This window comes from Ailuropoda melanoleuca, chromosome 1 (assembly GCF_002007445.2).
Source record: "Ailuropoda melanoleuca isolate Jingjing chromosome 1, ASM200744v2, whole genome shotgun sequence".
In the NCBI taxonomy this organism is placed as follows: Eukaryota; Metazoa; Chordata; class Mammalia; order Carnivora; family Ursidae; genus Ailuropoda; species Ailuropoda melanoleuca.
Genome location: NC_048218.1, coordinates 64,359,920 through 64,380,998, shown reverse-complemented (window position 1 = coordinate 64,380,998; position 21,079 = coordinate 64,359,920). Strand labels below are relative to the sequence as shown.

Here is a 21,079-nt window from a genome sequence, read left to right as displayed (position 1 = left end):
TTGTTAATATTTAGAATCCCTTGGGACTCACCGGGAGAGATGGTTTCCCCATCCTGGAGCACGTCTGGGAGAGGTGACAGAGACAGAAGAGCCAGTGGCCACCATTTCCTTCTCCTGCCCCTCAGCATAGGTGCAGAGACGCCTGCTGAGGGTGGCTATCTTGGACACTGGCTCTTTGCTGAGCGTGACTTAAAACTCCACGCCCCTGCACTTTGGCATGACTGCTGTTCTGGGACAAACCTGCATTAGTCCCAGTGCGGTAAGACCCTCCCCCAGAGGACCAGCATAGTCCCATGCCATGCCAGGTCCCTAAGGTTTGTAGTTTTAAAACTCAGCATGCCTGCTTGGGATAGACCCCAAGGTGCACTGTGCTACCATGCAGGCAGACGGCTGGGACACAGGGTGAAGGCAGCGAGTTGAGGGATGCCTGGGACACATGAGGGGAGATTGTCTGCTCCTCTGGGAGGGCTTCCTGGACAAGTGGTGTGGGCAAACTTCCCTCTCCGGCAACCAGAGAGCTGGCTGATGCCATTTTCCTCCCCACCCACTTAGCATAAACTAACTTCAATAAGCAGCACAGTGCCTACAGTATTGGCCTAAACAGCCCTGCCCCCCTGTGCTCTACAGGTGCTGTTTTACTCGGGCATTGTGCTAGAGAACCAGAGCAGCAGGCCCCTCCTCTGGAAGACCCCACAAACCCCCGCACGCACCATGTCTACTGACCATAGAGTTCTGCAAAGCTTCAGCTGGTGGAAATAGCATCAGGTCTCTTTAAAAAGCAGACCAGAGCACATCTAGTTAAAACTCACCACACTCTGGCCAAGGTCCAGACACTCCCCACTGCAAGCAAGGGGAAACTCTGCAGAGGACTGACCTGAGGGAAAGAGCAGCCAAAACACAGCAGCAGAGTGCACACAGCATACATCAGAGACACTTCTAAAGTGCCAGGCTCTGGATAGTATATGACCTCTTCTTCATAAAGTCATTACTTTAAGGAGCAGAAAACATAACAGGCTTTCCTAACACACAGAAGAAGAGAACTACACAAAATGCCAAGACAGAGGAATTCATCCCAAAAGAAAGAACAAGAAAAGGTCATGGCCAAGGATCTAATCAAAATATATAAATAATATGCCTGATCCTGAATTTAAAGTAACAGCCATAAGGATATTAGCTGGGCTTGAGAAAAGCATAGAAGACACTAGGAAGTCCCTTACTGCAGAGATAGAAGACCAAAAAAATTACTAGTCAGGCTGAAATGAAAAATGCAATAACCGAGATTTGAAGCCAACTGGATGTAATGACCACAAGGATGGAAGAAGCAGAGAAACGAGTAAGTGATATAGAAGATTTTGGAAATTAATGAAGTTGAATGGAAGAGGGAAAGAAAAATATTAGATCACGAATGTAGACTTAGGGAACTCGGTGATTCCATAAAGTGTAATAATGTTTGTATCATAGGAGTCCCAGAAGAAGAAGAGAGGGAAAGGGGGGCAGAAGGTTTATTTGAGGAAACTATAGCTGAAAACTTCCCTAATGTGGAAACAGACATTTAAATCCAGGAGGCACAGACAACTCCCATCAAAATCAACAAAAGCAGGCCAATACCAAGACATAATCATAATTAAATTTGCAAAATATAGAGCTAAGGAAAAAAACCCCTAAAAGCAGTGAGACAAAAGAAGTCCCTAACTTACAAGGGAAGACAAATAAGGTTAGCAGCAGATCTCTCCTCAGAAACTTGGCAGGCAAGAAGAGAGTGGTATGATGTATTCAACATGCTGAATGAGAAAAATCTGCAGCCAAGAATACTTATCCAGCAAGGCTGTCATTCCGAGTTAAAGAAGAGATAAAGAGTTTCCCAGACAAACAAACTAAAGCAGTTTGTGACCACTAAACCAGCCCTGCAAGAAATTTTAAAGAGGACTCTTTGGGAAAGAAAGACCAATATCAGGAAAGGTTAGAAAGGAAGAGAGAAAATCTCCAGAAACAATGATAAAACAAGTAATAAAATGTCACTAAATTCATATCTATCAATAATTACTCTGAATGTAAATGGACTAAATGTTCCAATCAAAAGACATAGTTTAAAAATGGTCTTAAATTAAAAAATGAATTAAAAAAAAAGACCCCCTATTATATGCTGCCTATAAAGACTCGTTTTAGACCTAAAGACACCTGCAGATTGAAAATGAGGGGATGGAGAACCATTTATCATGCAAATGGATGTCAAAAGAAAACCAGAATAGCAATACTTATGTTAGACAAACTAGATTTTAAAACAAAGACTGTAACAAGAAATGAAGAGGAACACTATATCATAATAAAGGGGTCTATTCAACAAGAAGGTCTTAACAGTTGTAAATATTTATGCCCCCAACTTGAGAGCACTCAAATGTATAAAACAGTAACAAACATAAAAGAACTCATTGGTAATTATACAGTAATAGTAGGGGACTTTAACACCCCACTTACATCATAGGACAGATCATCTAAGCAGAACATCAACAAGGAAACAATGGCTTTGAATGACACACTGGACCAGATGAACTTAACAGATATATTCAGAACATTTCATCCTAAAGCAGCAGAGTACACATTCTTTTCTAGTGCACGTGGGACATTATCCAGAAGAGATCACATACTAGGTCACAAATCAGGCCTCAACAAGTACAAAAAGACTGAGATCATACCATGCATATTTTCCGACTGCAGTGCTATGAAACTTGAAGTCAACCACAAGAAAAAATTTGGAAAGACCACAAATACATGGAGGTTAAAGAACATCCTACTAAAGAATGAATGGGTCAACCAGGAACTTAAAGAGGAAATTAAAACTACATGAAAACAAGTAAAAATGAAAACATGACAGTCCAAAAACTTTAGGATACAGTAAAAGGGGTCATAAGAGGGGAGTATACAGCAATACAGGCCTACCTCAAGAAGCGAGAAAAATCTCAAATACACAACCTAACCTTTCACCTAGAGGATCTAGAAGAACAAGTGAAGCTTAAAGGCAGCCAAAGAAGGAAAATAGTAAAAATTAGAGCAGAAATAAATGATACAGAAACAAAATAGATCAATGAAACCGGGAGCTGGTTCTTTGAAAAAAATTAATAAAATTGATAAACCCCTAGTCAGACTTATCCAAAAGAAAAAGAGAAAGGACCCAAATAAAATCATGAATGAGAGAGGAGATCACACTAACACCACAGAAATACAGTTATAAGACAATATTATGAAAAATTATATGCCAACAGGTTAGGCAGTTTGAAAGAAATGGATAAATTCCTAGAAATGTATAAACTATCAAAACTGAAACAGGAGGAAATAGAAAACTTGACAGACTGATAACTAGCAAAGAATTTAAATCAGTAATCAAAAATCTCCTGTAAACAAAAGTCCAGGGCCAGATGGCTTCCCAGGGGAATTTTACAAAACATTTAAAGAAGAGTCAATACCTATCATCTTAGACTGTTCCAAAAAATTAAAATGGAAGGAAAACTTCCAGATTCCTTCTTCGAGGCCAGCATTACCTTGGCTTCAAAACCAAAGACCCTACTAAAAAAGACAATTACAGGCCAATATCACAGTGAACATGGATGCAAATATTCTCAACAAAATACTAGGAAATCAAATCCAACAGTACATTAAAAGAATCATTCACCACGATCAAGTGGGATTTGTTCCTGGACTGCAAGGGTGGTTCAGTATTCACAAATCAACACAGTACACAATATCGATAAAGGGTAAGAACTATATGATTCTCTTAATAGATTCAGGAAAAGAATTTGACAGAGTATCCATTCTTGATAAAAACCCTCAACAGGGGCGCCTGGGTGGCTCAGTCGTTGAGCGTCTGCCTTCGGCTCAGGGCGTGATCCCGGGATCCTGGGATCGAGCCCCATGTCGGGCTCTTCCTCTGGGAGCCTGCTTCATCTTCTCCCACTCCCCCTGCTTGTGTTTCCTCCCTCACTGGCTCTTTGTCAATAAATAAATAAAATCTTAAAAAAACCCTAAACAAAGTAGGGGTAGAAGGAACATACCTCAGCATCATATACAGAAGGCCATAGACAGAAGACCGACAACTAATGTCATCCTCAGTGGGGAAAAACTGAGAGCTTTTCCTCTACAGTCAGGAATGAGACCTGGGATATCCATTCTCACCACTGTTATTTAACATAGGACTGGAAGTCGTAGTGTCAGCAGTCAGACAACAAAAAGAAATAAAAGGCATCCAAATTGACAAGGAAGAAGTCAAACTTTCACTATTTGCAGACAACCAGATACTCTATGGAAAACCCAAAAGACTCCGCCAGAAAATTGCTCGAACTGATACGCAAATTCAGAAAAGTCACAGGATACAAAATCCAACATACAGAAATCTGTTGCATTTCTATATACCAACAGTGAAGCAGCAGAAAGAAATCAAGGAATCTATCCCATTTACAACTGCACCAAAAACCATAAGATACCTAGGAATAAATCTAACCAAAGAGGTAAAAGATCTGTACTCTGAAAACTATAGAACACTTTTGAAAGAAATGGAAGAGGACCCAAAGAAATGGAATGACATTCCATGCTCATGGATTAGAAGAACAAATACTGTTAAAATGTCTATACTAACCAAAGCAATCTACACATTTAATGCAATCCCTATCAAAATACCTCCAGCATTTTTCCCAGAGGTAGAACAATAAGTCCTAAAATTTGTATGGAACCACAAAAGACCCTGAATAGCCAAAGCAATCCTGAAAAAGAAAAGCAAAGCTGGAGGCATCACAGTTCTGGACTTAAAGTTATATTACAGAGCTGTAGTAATCAAGACAGTATGGTACTCGCACAACAACAGACTCATAGATCAATAGAACAGAACAGAAAACCCAGAAATGAACCCATAACTATATGATCAATTACTCTTCCACAAAGCAGAAGAGAATATCTAATGGAAAAAAAAGTCTTTTCAATAAATGGTGTTAGGAAAACTGGACAGCAGCATGTAGAAAGAATGAAACTGGACCACTTTCTAACCCCATACCCAAAAATAAATTCAAAGTGGATGAAAGACCTAAATGTGAGACAGGAAACCATCAAAATCCTAAAGGAGAACACAGGCAGCAACCTCTTTGACCTTGGACGAAGTAGCTTCTTACTAGATACTTCCCTGGAGGCAAGGGAATTTTCCCACAAAAGCAAAAACGAAGTTTTGGGCCTTCATCAAGATAAAAAGCTTCTGCACAGCAAAGGAAACAATCAGTAACCTACAGAATGGGAGAAGATATTTGCAAATGACATGTCTGATACAGGGTTAGTATGCATAATCTATAAAGAACTTACAAACTCAACACCCAGAAAACAGTCCTGTTAAGAAATGGGCAGAAGACATGAACAGACATTTTTCCAAAGACATCTAGATGGCTAACAGACACATGAAAAGATGCCCAGTATCACTTATCAGGGAAATACAAATCAAAACTACAATGAGATATCACCTTACATCTGTCAGAATGGCTAAAATTAATAACACAGGAAACAACAAACGTTGGTGAGGATGTGAGAAAGGGGAACCCTCTTAGACCGTTGGTGTCAATGCAAACTGGTGCAGCCGTTCTGGAAAACTGTGTGGAGTTTCCTAGGATCCAGCAATTGCACCTCTCGGTATTTACCTAAAGGATACAAAAATACTGATCCAAAGGGACACCTGCACCCTGATGTTCATAGCAGCATTATCAGCAATAGCCAAATTATGGAAAGAGCCTAAATGTCCATCTAATGATGAATGGAAAAAAGAAGTGGTATACAATGGCCTATTAGCCATAAAAATGAAATCTTGCCATTTGCAGTGATGTGGATGGAGCTAGGGTGTGTTAACGCTAAGCAGAATAAGCCAGTCATAGAAAGATAAATACTGGGCACCTGGGTGGCTCAGTCAGTTAAGTGTCTGTCTTCAGCTCAGTTCGTGATCTCAGGGTCCTGGGATTGAGCCCTGCGTCAGGCTCTGTGCTCAGTGGGGAGTCTCCTTCTCCCTCTCCCTTTGCCCCTTCCCCTGCTCATGCTGCGTGGTCTCTCTTTCTCTAATAAATAAATAAATAAAATCTGTAAAAAAGAGACAAGTACCATATGATTTCACTCATTATGTGGAATTTAGGAAATGAAACAGATGAACATAGGAGGAAAACAAGAGAGGCAAACCATAAAACACTCTTAGCTATAGAGAACAAACGGGTTGATAGGAGGTAAGTGGGGGATGGGTTAAATGCATGATGGGTATTAAGAAGGGCACTTGTGATGAGCACTGGGTGTTATATGTAAGTGATGAATCACTAAATTCTCCTTTTTTTTTTTTTTTAAAGATTTTATTTATTTATTCCACAGAGATAGAGACAGCCAGCGAGAGAGGGAACACAAGCAGGGGGAGTGGGAGAGGAAGAAGCAGGTTCATAGCGGAAGAGCCTGACGTGGGGCTCGATCCCATAACGCCGGGATCACACCCGGAGCCGAAGGCAGACGCTTAACCGCTGTTCCACCCAGGCGCCCCACTAAATTCTACTCCTGAAACTAACATTACACTATATGTTAACTAACTGGAATTTAAATAAAAACTTGAAACAAAAAAAAAAAACCCCAAAGCAAACAAACAACTTTTTGACGATTTTCTAAATATATTCCCCCCACCCCAACCTTAGGCCTCCAGTACATGTATATTAGGTCACTTGATGTCCCACAACTGACTTCTGTTTTGTACCTATTTTCTCAGCCTTTTTTCCATGTCTTTAATTTTGGAGTGTTTATATTGCTATGTCCTTAAATTTACTAATATTTTCTTCTGCGATATATTATCTTCTGTTCCCATCCAGTGTACTTTTCATCTGAAAAATTGTATTTTTCATATCTAGGTGTTTGCTTAGTCTTTTTGTTCATCTCTTCCTATCTCTCATACTGTTAATACTTCTACTTTTTGAATATGTGGAATATATTTATAACAATTTTAATGTTCTTTTCCATTTTTGTCATTTTTAGGTGATTTTTTTGATTGATTTTTTTCTTCCTTATGGATAGTCTTTTCTTCTTTTTAGTGCTTGGTAGTTTCAGTTGAATTCCAGGCATTGTGAATTTTACCTTGCTTGTTGTTCTTATTATCTTTTAATATGTATAATTCTGAATTTATCTTTGGGTTTAGTAAATTACTTGGAACCAGTTTGTTTTTGCATTTCATTGGGCTGGACCTTTAATACCCTTTAATCTAGAGCTACTCTAGCCTCACTTCTTAATTGGTATCCTTCTGAGTGTTCTAAATAAATGCCCTATATATTTTAGGAAGTCTTTTCTATTGTATGGTTGAAACATGAATATTCCTTGCCATATAACTTCCAGAATTGTTCTGCGTGTTTGTTGGAGGTGGTTCCTTTCCCAGCTATATTTTCCTTATACACCTGTGCTTGTGTACAGAGCTAAATACTCATGGGGAATTTTCTGTAGAGGTTTAGAGTTCTTTCTGTGTTGATCTCTTCTCTTCATTACTTTGCCTATGGATTCTAGTTGCCTTGGCCTCCTCATTTCTAAAGTCTTGTCTCCTCAACTGAGGGAGCCTATAGGCCCTGTTTGGGTTTTGCCCTCCCTGTGCTACAGCCTGGAAACTCTGTCCAGGCAATAGTCTGAGGCAGTCATAGGGCAAGTCTTTTTTCTTTTCTTTTCTGAAGGATCACTACCTGGGCTGCCTGTTATCCATTGGCTGAAACCTATTATTTTATGGATTTTGTCTGCTTTTAGAGTTGTGTAGGATGAGAGGATAAGTTATTGTTACTCCATCATTGCTTGAACAAGTGAACTGCTTCGGACAATTAAAGATATAATGGAGACACCTTATTGGGCTACCTTTGGAAGGAAGTATTCTTTGCCTACACAAATTAATAGGTGCTTTAAAGGTAGTGTTCAAGCAGTAGTCACTTGTTATCACTGGTTGCTGGACAGGTTGGAAAGATCGGGAAGTCTCAGTTCATCATCTTTGAGGGTTAAGAGGGATGTATTAAGTCATTCTGACATCATTTTTATCATTTCCCCTAATGTACTGGTAAGACTATACGATCACCAACTTAACATAGAGGAATGAGGGGAACGGCCAAGCATGTCCTGGCTCGTTTTTCAACCTTACCCTTTTCATGTGTCCTGCAGTGTCAGGCTTCCCTTAGTAATTTTACCACATCAAGTGTTGGTAACAGCATATTGTGATAGTTAATTGCATCAGATTATAAGACTGGAGAATTCTGAAATAGTTCCTCATCAGGAAAGGTCAGAGGTGGCACAACCTTTAGAATTTTTAAAGTGATTTTCAAAAAACTCCATCCTTCCTTACTGCCTTTTAAGTGGTGTTCCTAGTGTTTGCATGTTGAACTCCCTTGTATTAGAATACTTGAGTCACAGTCTTTTATTTTTCAGTTATTCAAGCGAAGAAATGTTGCTACAGCAGAGGAAGAAACAGAAGAAGAAGTTATGTCAGATGGAGGCTTCCATGAGGCTCAGATTAATAACATGGAGATGGCACCAGTAAGTAAGATAATGAAAGAAACTCTTTTTAGAAGTGTTTTTCTGAGGAAGATAAGAAGTATAGCTCTCTATTTGGGTTTTTAAAAAAGGTGTTAGTAGATGGCTATAGAAAGTACTTGACATTTCATTTTTAAAAAGAAGCCATATACTTAATCTCATGATCACTAAATGTTTATTATAGTTTGAATAACATGCAGTTAAACAGAATTAACTAAATTATGAAGATTAATTCAGCTATTAAAATTTAAAAAGATAATTATAAAATTATTCCTTTAAAATTAAATAATAAGGGATACTTTAAAGGAAATCCCAGTTTGCTATTCATTTCAGTTATCAAATTGGGCATGTTTATATGATTTTATATGATTTTAAAAATTGGTTCCACATCACAGCTGTTAGAATTTTCTGTTATAACCCATTTTGTAATTTTCTTGAGGTTACATAAGCAGATAAAAATCAATGCTTTATTTGTATGGATTATACCTGTCTACATTTCTAATTTATTGTAGTCAATTAACAGAGCATACACACACACACACACACACACACAGATGGTTTTTCAAAAAGGGAAATCTTTCTTCCACCCAATTTCTTTCTTCATTGGCAACCACTGTTACTAGATTCTTACTCTCTTTGAGAAAATAAGTTTTTTCTCCCCCCCGCCCTGTGCCCCTTTTAAATNCACTTTGGAATCTATATAGACATTGAAGCCAACACTATCATTTTGTGGTGAATTCTTCTAGGTCCTTCAGAAAGCCGAGCTGTCCGTTTTTTTGTTGTTGTTCTTTTAGTGGATGTTAAAATAAATAGGAAGTGTTTTGTAGACCGTAGCATTAGGGTTTTATGGAGGAAACAACCAATAGGAGATTGATTGATTGATTTTCAGGAATTGGCTCATTAATTGTTGTTGGTAAGTCCAAAATCTGTAGGGCAAGTCAGTAGGCTGAAAATTCGGGTAAGCATTGATGTTGTAGTTATAACGCTGAAATTGTTCGGGAAACCTGTCATTGCTCTTAAGACCCTCAACTGATTGGATGAGGCCCACCCACATTTTGGAGAGTAAAGTACTTTACTTGAGTATACTAATTTAAATGTTAATCACATCTAAAAAATACTTTCATAGCAAGTCTAGACCAGTGTGTGTTTGAACAGTTGGATACCATAACCTAACCCAGTTGATATATAAAATTAACCACCCTAATATACTCCTTGGCAACTTGGCATCCCTACAGAACTCCTTAAACCACACTGAGTCTCAGATGAAGAAATAACAAGCCGTACCTCCATGTAACATGATAGTTATCCTTTGTGCAACTAAAAATGCACTGTCCTTTTCCCCAGAAGACGTTAAGTCCTTGAGTGATGTTCGTCTCCTTGATTTCTTGTAACTTGAATGCTGTGATATAAAGTCAACAGTACTTTAATACCATGAATGTAAAGTCAATACATCTTCTATTAGGGGATAAGAGAGGGAAGAGAACATGTGTTTGTGTATGTGTGTGTGTGTGTTTGTGTGTGTGTGAGAGAGAATGTGTATATCTAAGTGTATCCAAACATTTATAACAGAATCATATAGGTAGCTTTGTTTATTCAGGAATCAGTTTTGTAAGTTTTAAATTAGTTACTTTTCGGACTGTTAAGAGCAGAATGCTTCACTCTCCCCCCTGGGATTCTTAAGTGTTAGGTATTGCTTACCAACCCTCCAGCATTTACAACTCAGTGCAGCTTTCTTCATGATTCATCTTATTGACTAACTAACCCTTCCTGAAATGATAAGAACTTTATTTTATTGTGACAAGTGACCCTGAAAAGAAGGTTAACTACTAATACTGGAGATGGGTTGTTGTAGAAAATGGAAAAGTTCTAATAAAGCAAGAAAACAGTGGAAAACTGAAAGTTTTAGTAAAGAAAATAGAAATTTTAAATAAATTCAGGAGTTGTTAAATCTGAAAGTGGCTAGAATCTGATTTATATAAGACTATTCTGTACTCATTCAATAAATATTTGTTGAGCATCTGCTGTATGCCAGCCATCAGTGATAGAATGAGAAGATGGACAGGGTCTTTGGCTTTCAAGAAGCTTATATTATACTGGAAGAACCTGGGAATTAAATACATAACTGAAAAAAAAATCTGATAGTGAAAAAGGCTGGCCTGGGATTAAAGTAGAGTGATAGAGATGGAGCGGCTGCTTTAGATTTGGAGGTCATGAAGAGCCTTCTTTTAGAACTTGAATGACAAGGAACAACCAACTGTGGGAGGAGCAAGAGAGGAAGAGTACTAAACACCTTGTCTTAGTATTTACTACTAAGATTACTTTCTCACTGTAATGAGCTCTTAATGATAGAGTATTTGGCTTTATCACATTATTAATCATCTCAGACATTTCTACGTGTAAAGATTATCCTACCTTTATGTAACTCTTCTAGGTAAATATGATTAACTTAATGTAGCCACAACTTACACTGTCTTTGTTTTCCTTTGAATTAAAGTTAAAATTTTATCATGTTTGCTTTTTGTTTGTGTTTGCAGGGTGGAGTTATTACTTCCGACATGATCGAAATGATATTTTCCAATAGCCCAGAGCAACAGCTTTCAGCAACACAGAAATTCAGAAAATTGCTTTCAAAAGGTGAGTTCTAAATATGTTAAAGTACAGCTGACCCTTGAATGACAAGGGCTTGAAGATCTTTTTCAGTAAATTCAGTATAGTACTGTAAATGTATTTTCTCTTTCTTACGATTTTCTTGATAACGTTTTCTTTTCTCTAGTTTACTTTATTGTAGGACTACAGTATGTAATACATATAACATACAAAGTATGTGGTAATTGCCTGTTTATGTTATTGGTGAGGTTTCCTGTCAACAGTAGACTATTGTTAGCTAGGTTTTGAGGGAGTCAAAAGTTAATACAAGGATTTTTGACTGTGCAGGGATTGGTGCCACAACCTTTGTATTGTTCAAGGGTCAACTGTATGTTTTTTCATTCAGTTAAAAAAAAATACTACTTTCCCATAATCTGTTTTTCCCATCACAGATAAATTGCTTTGGAGTGTGTCTGTCAACAAAATAAAAGGACACATATAGATATATATGTAATTATGAGCCATGGCTAACTTCTGAATTTCTTTATTTATATAGTCTTATCAGGACCAGAAAGCAGCATTATTTTCATCTCTGAGCTAATTTATAAAAGACCTTTAAAATGATAAGAACAGTGTCAGTATTTCATGTTAATTCAAATGTAGAAACTGTTTTTTTAAAAAGATTTTATTATTTTTAAGTAATATCTATACCCAACATGGGGCTTGATCTCATAACCCCGAGATCAAGGTCACATGTTCTACCAACTGAGCCAGCCAGGTACCCCAAGAAAAACTTTTAAAGTATCAGGTGAAAGATCAGTGATTGTTGGTTTTAATGTTATCATTTTACCATGAAATTTAAGTATGGATTTATTGGTGGTCAGGGTAATTATCATCTTTTTCTTTTTGGTATAATTAGGGTAGACTAGAATATGATACCTTTGCCATTCTGGACAAGTAAAAAGAACTGTGGAAATCTGAACCACATTAAAATGTTGATAGTAAATACTGACGTTAAATTAACAGCAGACCCTCCCCTCCCCTCCCTCCAGTAGTAAGGTATAGTTTTTTGGAGTCATAAGCGATAGATATATCCCTTGAGGGACCTGGAATAAAAACCTCTATAACATAATAGACATAACAAAATTGTGTGTGACATAAAAATTAATATTTTTTGTGTGACAACTTAATGTTCGAAGGCCATTATCATGTACACCTTCCCCATTCCCCTTGTCTGTTTTCAGCATGCTGAGTCTAATGCCTTTCTCACACCACAGGGCTTTGTAGGACCTTTCACTGCTCTCTACTGCTTTCCTGCCTGGATTCTGGTTTGCCAGCCATCCCTCTTAAAAATGTGATAAGTAGAGGGGCGCCTGGGTGGCTCAGTCATTAAGCGTCTGCCTTTGGCTCAGGTCATGATCCCAGGGTCCTGGGATCAAGCCCCACATCGGGCTCCCTGCTCAGCGGGAAGCCTCTTTCTCCCTCTCCCACTCAGCCTGTGTTCACTCCTGCTGTCTCTCTCTCTCTGGCAAATAAATAAATAAATAAATAATCTTAAAAAAAAAAAAAGTAATGACTAGAATACAGTACTTCAGATGTCCTCTTATTACCCTAAGGTGTGGGGAGAGATTGCTTTCCTTGTCCTGAGACTACACATTCCAGTAACGTACTCCAAGATAGCATCAGTTATTTTGGTAGTCATGGCACAATAATGGTTCACTGTATTTGCAGCCATCTAAACTCCCTAGAACTTCTCTTCATGCACTGTTTTTAGGTTTTGTCTGTAAAGTCATGTAGATTTTTTTAAATGGCTTTTTAAAATATTCAGTTGCTAAATCCTGCTTTATTGCTGCTAACTTCAGTTTATTGTTCTTCCTATATGTTATTTCTGTAATCTAGCATTTTAACTACTTCATCTTTATTATGATCATCAAATTTATTTGTTGTGTTTTCCAAATGGTTGACAAAAATGTTAACCAGGCAAAGAACATGTCATCAGAGCTCGTTCCAAATTAACTCCATCAGTCACCTTTTTTTCAGTAAAGCTGTGGACTTCGCTAAGAAACCGTGGTAGTAAGTCTGTAATCCACCTGCCGTTTTTCTTGCATCATTACATGAATGTCATCAGGAACTTCGTCAGATCTCTCGCTGGGAGATTACCATGCTGATGGTTGAGGACATTTTCTATCTATTTACCAAACATGTTTCTGTCAAATGATTTCATTTATAAGCTACTCTGTTGTCATAAATGAAAAATGAGATTAATTTGGCAAGTCATCCTTAGTGAATTCTTGCTGGCTCCTACTTACCACCAGAGCTGTAAAATTAAATCCTGCAAGCACATCCAGAGCCACCTAACCCAGTTTCTGAAAACAGCTTGCTGTTAGACAGACTAAAAACCCGTATACAGAGACAGGGCTAGAAGGAAGTATACCGAAAGAATAGTACGGCTGTGTTTGGATGTTTTTTCCCCTACTTTCTAAGTTTCCTAAAGTTGTAGCGGCGTTAACTTTAATTTTTGAGTCGTCTGGCCATCATTTCCACATTAAAGCTTACCTTATTGTGAAACCTTTTGAGCTACCCTAGTCTCAAAGTGACTGAACTCAATTTTACATTTACAGTTTTACATTTTTTTTCTTTTTTAGATTTCCAGTATGAAAGAGATGCTAAAATAGAGGGAGGGATATTATGACGTAAGTTTGAAATAATAAAGTCCTTGCATTGAAATGAAAGGATTATTTTTCTTCTTTCCTTTTATCTTACGGGGAGACAGAACCTAATCCTCCTATTGATGAAGTCATCAGCACGCCAGGAGTAGTGGCCAGGTTTGTGGAGTTCCTCAAACGGAAGGAGAACTGTACACTGCAGGTGCGGACATGTTCATTTCTTGCTTCCTCTTTTACTTCCCTTTGCAAGCTGACATTTTATGTACAGATTTGTTACTTACGTTAATTTATACAGGGGGTTCATTTTTGATATGATGTTCCTGACAACCACATTGCAAGCTGCTTTGATAGCTTTGTTAACATCTAGGCCCTTGGTCTTACTCTTTAGAATTCTTGTCATTTTTAGTCATGAAAAAATATTATTTTATGGTGATTGTGGATCATACTTAATAGGGAATTGTGTGTGGTAGAGAAGTCATTACAGATAGAACCTAAGTGTGGGCTACGTAAAATTTGGTTTTGAAGGATTTTTAGATTATATTTGTTGGCTTTGCAAGGCTGTGTAACATGGGCTTGATTAGAGACTCACTAACCCCCAAACCTGGTCCTAATTAAATCCTTCCCCTTCCCCTCAAGAGCTGACAAGGAGATAGCCTTGTTGTGAATGTTGGTGCTTGGTGCTAGGTTGATTTAGTCTATCAGTACTGTATTATATAGGAGTTCCAGGAGGAAATTCTGCAACTTCTGGGTTGTATAGTTTTCATAGTAAAAAGAACCAGCTGTCACTTGACTCATCCTGGCAGTTACCTAGAAGTTTTAAAATACTGTTGTTTTTTTTCCTGAATAAAGTTGGATTTTTAGTAAACTGGTAATTTTTCAGTAGCTGTACTTCCTTAGAGTAACCCGTTGAATCAGTTTCTGCGTTATTCTGTAACCAGTACCTGTGATATCTAAATTCTTACTTGTAGGAGCTAATCTGAAGGGCTCAGGCCCCTTAGAGAGATTCTCCAACTATGAAAATGGGTTAGGTGTAGAGTAGATCACAGATGAGGTTAGTTTTCCAAGTAAATTTACCAATAACAAGTTAACCCTAAAAATAACTTTCACCTTTTTATCCGTTTTTGCCTTATTCTCTAAGGCTGTAGGGAGTGGGGTATTTTTGTAACTGATAATAACCCCTGTCCCCAGGTTCTTTACTGTTCGGAGGATTGTAGATGATTCGTAAGACTTGATGCTTTGTCTTGATATTTTCTCTCCTTTCCTCCCACCCCATCTTTCTCCTCCTTTTACTCTCTTTGTTGCGGTGATGAGTTCTTTCCAGAAGAAAAACAAGAAATCCAGAAAAGGTAGAGTACTTCAGTGTCCCATCAGTTTTTCTTCTCCAGTTTGACTTTTACTAATCCCCAAGTTCATTTGAATTAAGATTCTGTTTTGCTAGCTGCCTCTTGGATTGTAATTCTGGTCCCTGTCTAAGGCCAGGATCATCGGACACCTGAAAAATAATCAGGTTCACCTAGAGAGCAAGGAAAGAGACTTTTATCAGAAAAAAAAAAGGAAATCCAGACAACCAACACTGCAGAGTACCGAGCCTGAGCCCTAAGCAACCTGCCAAGAGAACCAGAGGGATCTAATGAAGAGCCTTACTGCAGTTTATCATTGAAAAGCTTTGTAGGAAGAGGGAGGTAGGGAAATTATCATTTTGTCCATGTGAAAATATGTATCCTATCTCTGACGCTGAGAATAGTTGAGAGATACTGAATTTGCTCCTGGATCTAGCAGTTTCTAAGAGGTGGTCACAGAGGTCCAGTTCCTTAATGTGTTAAAGAAGGATGGTATAACCTCTAGGCCTAAAATGAAAAAAGAGAACTGGGCCTTTCCCCATCTCCACATTTTCCGATACTCCCCCAAAGAGTGCCGTATGTTCTCTCAGACAGTGCCCTCTTCTGGCTACCACGTGGAAATGCTACATCATTTTTGATTCTGTAATCCTAGAACTTGGATCTTCTGAAGATGAAAACCTTTGGAAATCTCTGATTTGCTTCTTTCTAAATTCTCAGATTCCACCCTTGTGTAAATAATTAGGCTGAAAGAGTGAGAAATGATTCCTTTGGAAGCGACCACCTCATGATTTTCAACTTAGCTGTCCAAAGACTCTGAGAAATAACCAATCTGTTTATTATCTAAAGGTCATCATCCCCAACTTTTCTTCGGTGTACACTTTAAGTACAACATGGTATTCTCTCTCCAGTGTGACTAGTGGCTAACATCATCCACTCCAGAAGCAGGAGGAGCAGGTATATTGAGGGAGACGTTAGAGTCAGGAAGCTTCGTGCTCACATAATTAGACATGCTCTGGGAAGCTTGGAGGGTACTCCTTCCTCTGTCTTCTTGGAGAGCACTACGATATAAGTCGTCCCTGATGCTCCTACCTGCTTACTAGAAATCTGAATAGTACGTTTTTGGAATGGGGCTTTTGCCATTTCTCTTCTAGAAAGAGAGTAACAATATGTAATCATAGTAATAGCTCAAGGCCCTGATAAATCCTGTGGACAAACTTAATCCCTTCATTCCATAGGTAAAGAACTGTGAATCCTAGTGAAGGCTCTCTTCACTTACTTTCTGGCTCTCCTTACATTGAATCAGTGAGATCCTGCCTCACACCAGGGAGATAAAAATGCCTGCTTTGGGCAGTGCTACCCAGATACTCATTTGCCTCAAACGAGATGAACAGGGGTGGAATCTAGCATTTTGGCAGCAAATAATGTTACCTAGCTAAGAACATTCTCAAGTTCAGTGACACGTAAGCCTCAGACATATCTGAACCTTTGATAGGAGATTGGTCTGCCTTATGGTATATCCCCTGGGCCTACTTTGTTTGGTTTTTGGAGTCCAGGCCCAGCACGTTTGTACTGTCTTCTGCAGTGCTGAGATGTTGCATTCTCTTATAGAAGCTTATTATGAAAATAGCTAGAAATAAGTAAATTGCATCCTAGTTCCATTCGTTAGGTACTCCTCTTAAAATCATAAATTTAAATTAAATTGGTTTAGTTTCCCCATTCTTGCCTTTCTTGTCCCATACAAAAGCTTAATGTAATCAACTGCAGTAAGCCTTCATGTTCCTGTGTCTTTTTCCATCCTCATTGATCCCTCTGCCTTTCTTGAAAGGTTGCTCAGATGACTCAGGCACTGTTCTCTGCAGAGTTTGATATCTGGCTTTATTTTTCTGATGTGAGCCTCTCTTTTCACTTGCTCTCCAGGTGAGCCTGGCATTTGCTAGGAGCCAGAGTGGACCCGGCAAAGTGGCCAGCAACAGAGTCCTGATCCAAATGGAGAAAGGGAACCAGGCGTACCTCAACCTGGAGTGGGAAACTTGATAGGAGGTCAGAAGTACTTCAGCTTTGGATTCTCATTTTCCTTATTTAAGGAACTGAGCACCAGAAGGTAGAGACTGAGAAAGGGAAGAGAGAAAATACCAAATCCGCAGTGTGACCTTCAGATATCAACTGTAGCCTTATTTAGCAAGTCTGGACAGTGAAAATAGTGGAGTTAAAATTTACAAGTATCATAGCATGACAAGTTGTTTTCCTTGCATGGTACTGTTCTTGGGACATTAAGAATATAGTAGTTTAAAACAAAAAGAGGAAGTAAGGATTATAGTTATTTTGGCTACCATTTATTACTTCAAGTGATACCATTTTTAGATTTTATTCATCATGTTACCGGTTTTTTTGAGTCTCGTGGTTACCTAAATTACTTTTTCTGGCCATTGTTCTAACCTTATGCAATTGTTTTTGCTGTTAACTCTGGACTTTCACATTTCATAGCTCTCTTGCATGTAAATTCTAACCTGGGACCCAAAGCCGAAACATTAACAACACAAAGACGGCAATACCCAGTGAAAGAGAGGTTAGTTTAAAGTACACCCAGTTTTTAAAAAACATACATATTAAAGACATTTGAAAGTTGTTTCTTTAGCACTTTATTAACAGCACTTCCTCCTTCCCTCCTGTCTCCTACCTATATACGTACATTTCACACAAATACACAGATGGGCATAGAAAATTGCACAAGTACAGCTTGATGAGTTTTTACAAGGTACACATCAGAGTAATCACTATGTGTGTGTGCTCGTGTGAAAGAGAATGCCTTATTCATGCACGAATATGATTTTCAGTGGTTCTCTGGTTATAAGTTATTCATCTGTTTCTGTCCCTGATGCTTTCTGATTTCTGTTCTTACCAGGGGAGGCCTTGAGTATTGCTTTCAGAGGTTATCATCACTGTGTACTTCTTAGTAATAAACATAGCTCTGGTACATTCTTCTTTTGCTGAGATAGCCTAATTTCCCATTTTCTTCCATCCGTGTTTAGCCTGTTACTTATTCTCTATTTTCCTATTCATTGTCACTCTCTTTTGCTTTTCCATTTCATTCTCTTAAGTAGCATCTGGAATTCCCTCTCATTTCCTGTGAGACCCCTGGTACTAAACCTCATCAGACAAAGAGCAGCTTCAACTCTGGCAGCAATGAGTATTCTAATTTTTTCTCATTGATAATTCTTTAATAAGCCTTTATCTACGCAGGTTATTGTTGTCATTTCATTTGCATCAAAATCTCACCGCAGTCTGTTTTCTCTTTGACAAAGACTGGTATGTATGCCCATCTCACTCCTTCTTCACACGCTGCTTTTCCTCACAGTTGTCATTTCTTTGACTTGGTCTCTGCAGTATCTGATGACTCTGTTCAGCTTGGAGCCTGACATCTGGGGAGGGTTTGCTTTTGTATTCACATCATCTGTCTCTGTTAATCAGTTTTAACTCTGCTAGTTAGTTTTCCTAGAAAGCAAAAGAAACTGCGTTTTAGACAAACTGTTTTCTTAAAGGATCTGGCATATCTCTGGCATATTGTTATTTTCAAATTTCTTGCCTGGATAGCAAAACTCCAAGCAATTGAAAGATTTTTGTCAATGTTACAGGTGTGTGTCAGAGAGGAGACAATGGCTTGGCTTCATAAGCATACTCGATTGGGAGGCTGTAGTAGTTTTTTGAATGACTGCATAACATAAATAATTAGATTGTTGGATCTTTTTCTGATAGTTTCTTCATTCATAAACTACAAAAGCGAGACTACTCTGGGATGTTGTGAGGAACATGTGAGTAATGCTTTGAAAATACGAAGTACTTAACAAATGTAAAGTTTCAGCTTAGACAGATAGAAAAGGGTTTGAGCACAGATTTCAGGAGTGATTTAATTATGGAGGTGGTATGTGATAGAATTTTTATTTTGTGATATTCAGTGTTTAGAAGTCTCTTGAACTTCTCTTGTAACAGAGTTATCAAAAGGAAAAGATTTTCTCTTTAACTGTGGTGCTCCTGGTCTGGGCCTCCTTGTTGCTGTAATATCATTGTCCAGTTAGGCTACCTAACTACTGTACTCATTTGTGTGTGTCACATTCATAGGTTTCTTGGAACGTCTCCTTCTTTAAGCGTCTTCTGTGGTGAATTTGCTGTCATTCACAGGCTTTGGACTGTGCCAGTCAGATTGTTTTCCCATGTCTTCTGCATTCTTTCCCCCAAACCCAATGATTGATGATTTAGTTTTCCATATGACAGCTGCTGTTCAGTTGCCCAAAAGCTTTTAGAAGAGTCACAGCTCTTTCAGTGACTTTTTATTGGTCTCTCATTCAAGGGACATATCACTGAATTTTTTTCTGCATATGTGCTTCATTAAAGGATAAATAGAAGACAGAGCAGAAGAAGGAAACAAAACTAAAGTTTACTAAGAACTCTTTAAGTACACAGAATTTTAAGAGCTCATTCTTGGATTTCTCCATTTTAGGATCTCTAGAGAGTCAAATTACTGTAAAGATGGGCAGATGAGTAACATGCTGTACTTTTTGTTGGCCATGATTTCCTTCATACCTTCTGTTTACCACTTTATCAACCTTTAAGAATGCTCTTTTTAAAAAACTCTTACCTCTGTACTTTAGTTTGGAGCCCTCTCATTTGTCAGAAACTCTTATGCTCTGAAGTTGCCGTTTCCATTAATTGAATGCCAGTTAACTCCTTTTGGCTCTCTTATCATTTAAAATATCTTTTGCCTTTTTCACTGTCCTTGTGTCTTACACTTTTTTACATTAACATCCTCCCTGCTTTTCACTTTGTCCATCTTATGGAAATTATTTACTTTTATTTTTTATTAGATAATATACATGATTTAAGGCCAAAAGGTACACAAGGTTTTACAATGAGAGGTTTCCCATTCACCCTTACCTCTCCACGTAGGTAACAAGTATTTACAGTTTTTTATGACTCCTGCCAGAGGTATTCTGTACCATAAGTAAATTAATGCATATATTCCTTCTTAACCCTTTTAGAAAATATAGTATGATGCTATAGGCTTTTTTTTTTTTCCCCATTTTTTTCTTGGGAGATCATTTATATCAGTATATGAAGCAGTCCCTCATTCTTTCTATGGTCTTATGTCAGCTTTGGTCTACTTTGGTCTGAAATTTTAGACCAAATTTTAGACTGAATATTCTAGATTGAGGTATTTCTACTGGGAATTCTCCATTTAAAATTGATACAGAATCCATCTAATAGATTATGTGCAAATAATGATTTCAGATTCTTTTCTTCATGTACAGAAAACCTTATTGTTATAGCTAAAAATAAGCTGTTAAATGCTAATAAGATAATAAAATTATTTTTATCTTTATAGTTTGAATCAGCTTGGGTATTGACAAATATTGCTTCAGGAAATTCTCTTCAGACCCGGATTGTGATTCAGGCAGGAGCTGTGCCTATCTTCATAGAGTTGCTCAGCTCAGAGTTCGAAGATGTCCAGGAGCAGGTAAAAAAATGAAGCAAAGAGAAGCAAGTGAAAGAATACCATTTTTTCCTTTGGTCTTACATTCAGGGCCTCAGTTTCACCACCTGGCCATGACAGTCCATGGTTCATCACAGGGAATGTTCTAGAAATCTAAACCAAAATGGAAAATTTCATAGTGAATGTAGGCAGAATCTTTTTTGGAAATATAAAACCATTTTCCCCTTCCAGCCCTGAATTTTTTAAAGTCCTATATACATTTTATTTTTATTTTATTATTTTTAAATATTTTATTTTTTAAGTAATCTCTACACCTAACGTGGGGCTTGAACTTACAACCCTGAGATCAAGACTTGCATGCTCCACCAACTAAGCCAGCCAGGCACCTGGAGCCCTTATATACTTTTTTTTTTAAAGATTTATTTATTTTAGAGAGAGGAGAGCACATGAGCAGGGGGGCG

The 21,079-nt window shown here is 38.0% G+C and overlaps 1 protein-coding gene across 1 annotated transcript in view; it reads left to right on the top strand.

The window, feature by feature from the left end:
- The window catches only part of KPNA1 (karyopherin subunit alpha 1), a 68,788-nt gene that overhangs the window by 28,953 nt on the left and 18,756 nt on the right, over positions 1 to 21,079 (top strand). The window contains exons 3-6 of the mRNA XM_034670442.1: positions 8,437 to 8,544; positions 11,076 to 11,175; positions 13,901 to 13,995; positions 20,511 to 20,653. Coding sequence (XP_034526333.1) covers positions 8,437 to 8,544; positions 11,076 to 11,175; positions 13,901 to 13,995; positions 20,511 to 20,653 — 446 coding nt within the window. The remainder of the gene's footprint in view (positions 1 to 8,436; positions 8,545 to 11,075; positions 11,176 to 13,900; positions 13,996 to 20,510; positions 20,654 to 21,079) is intronic.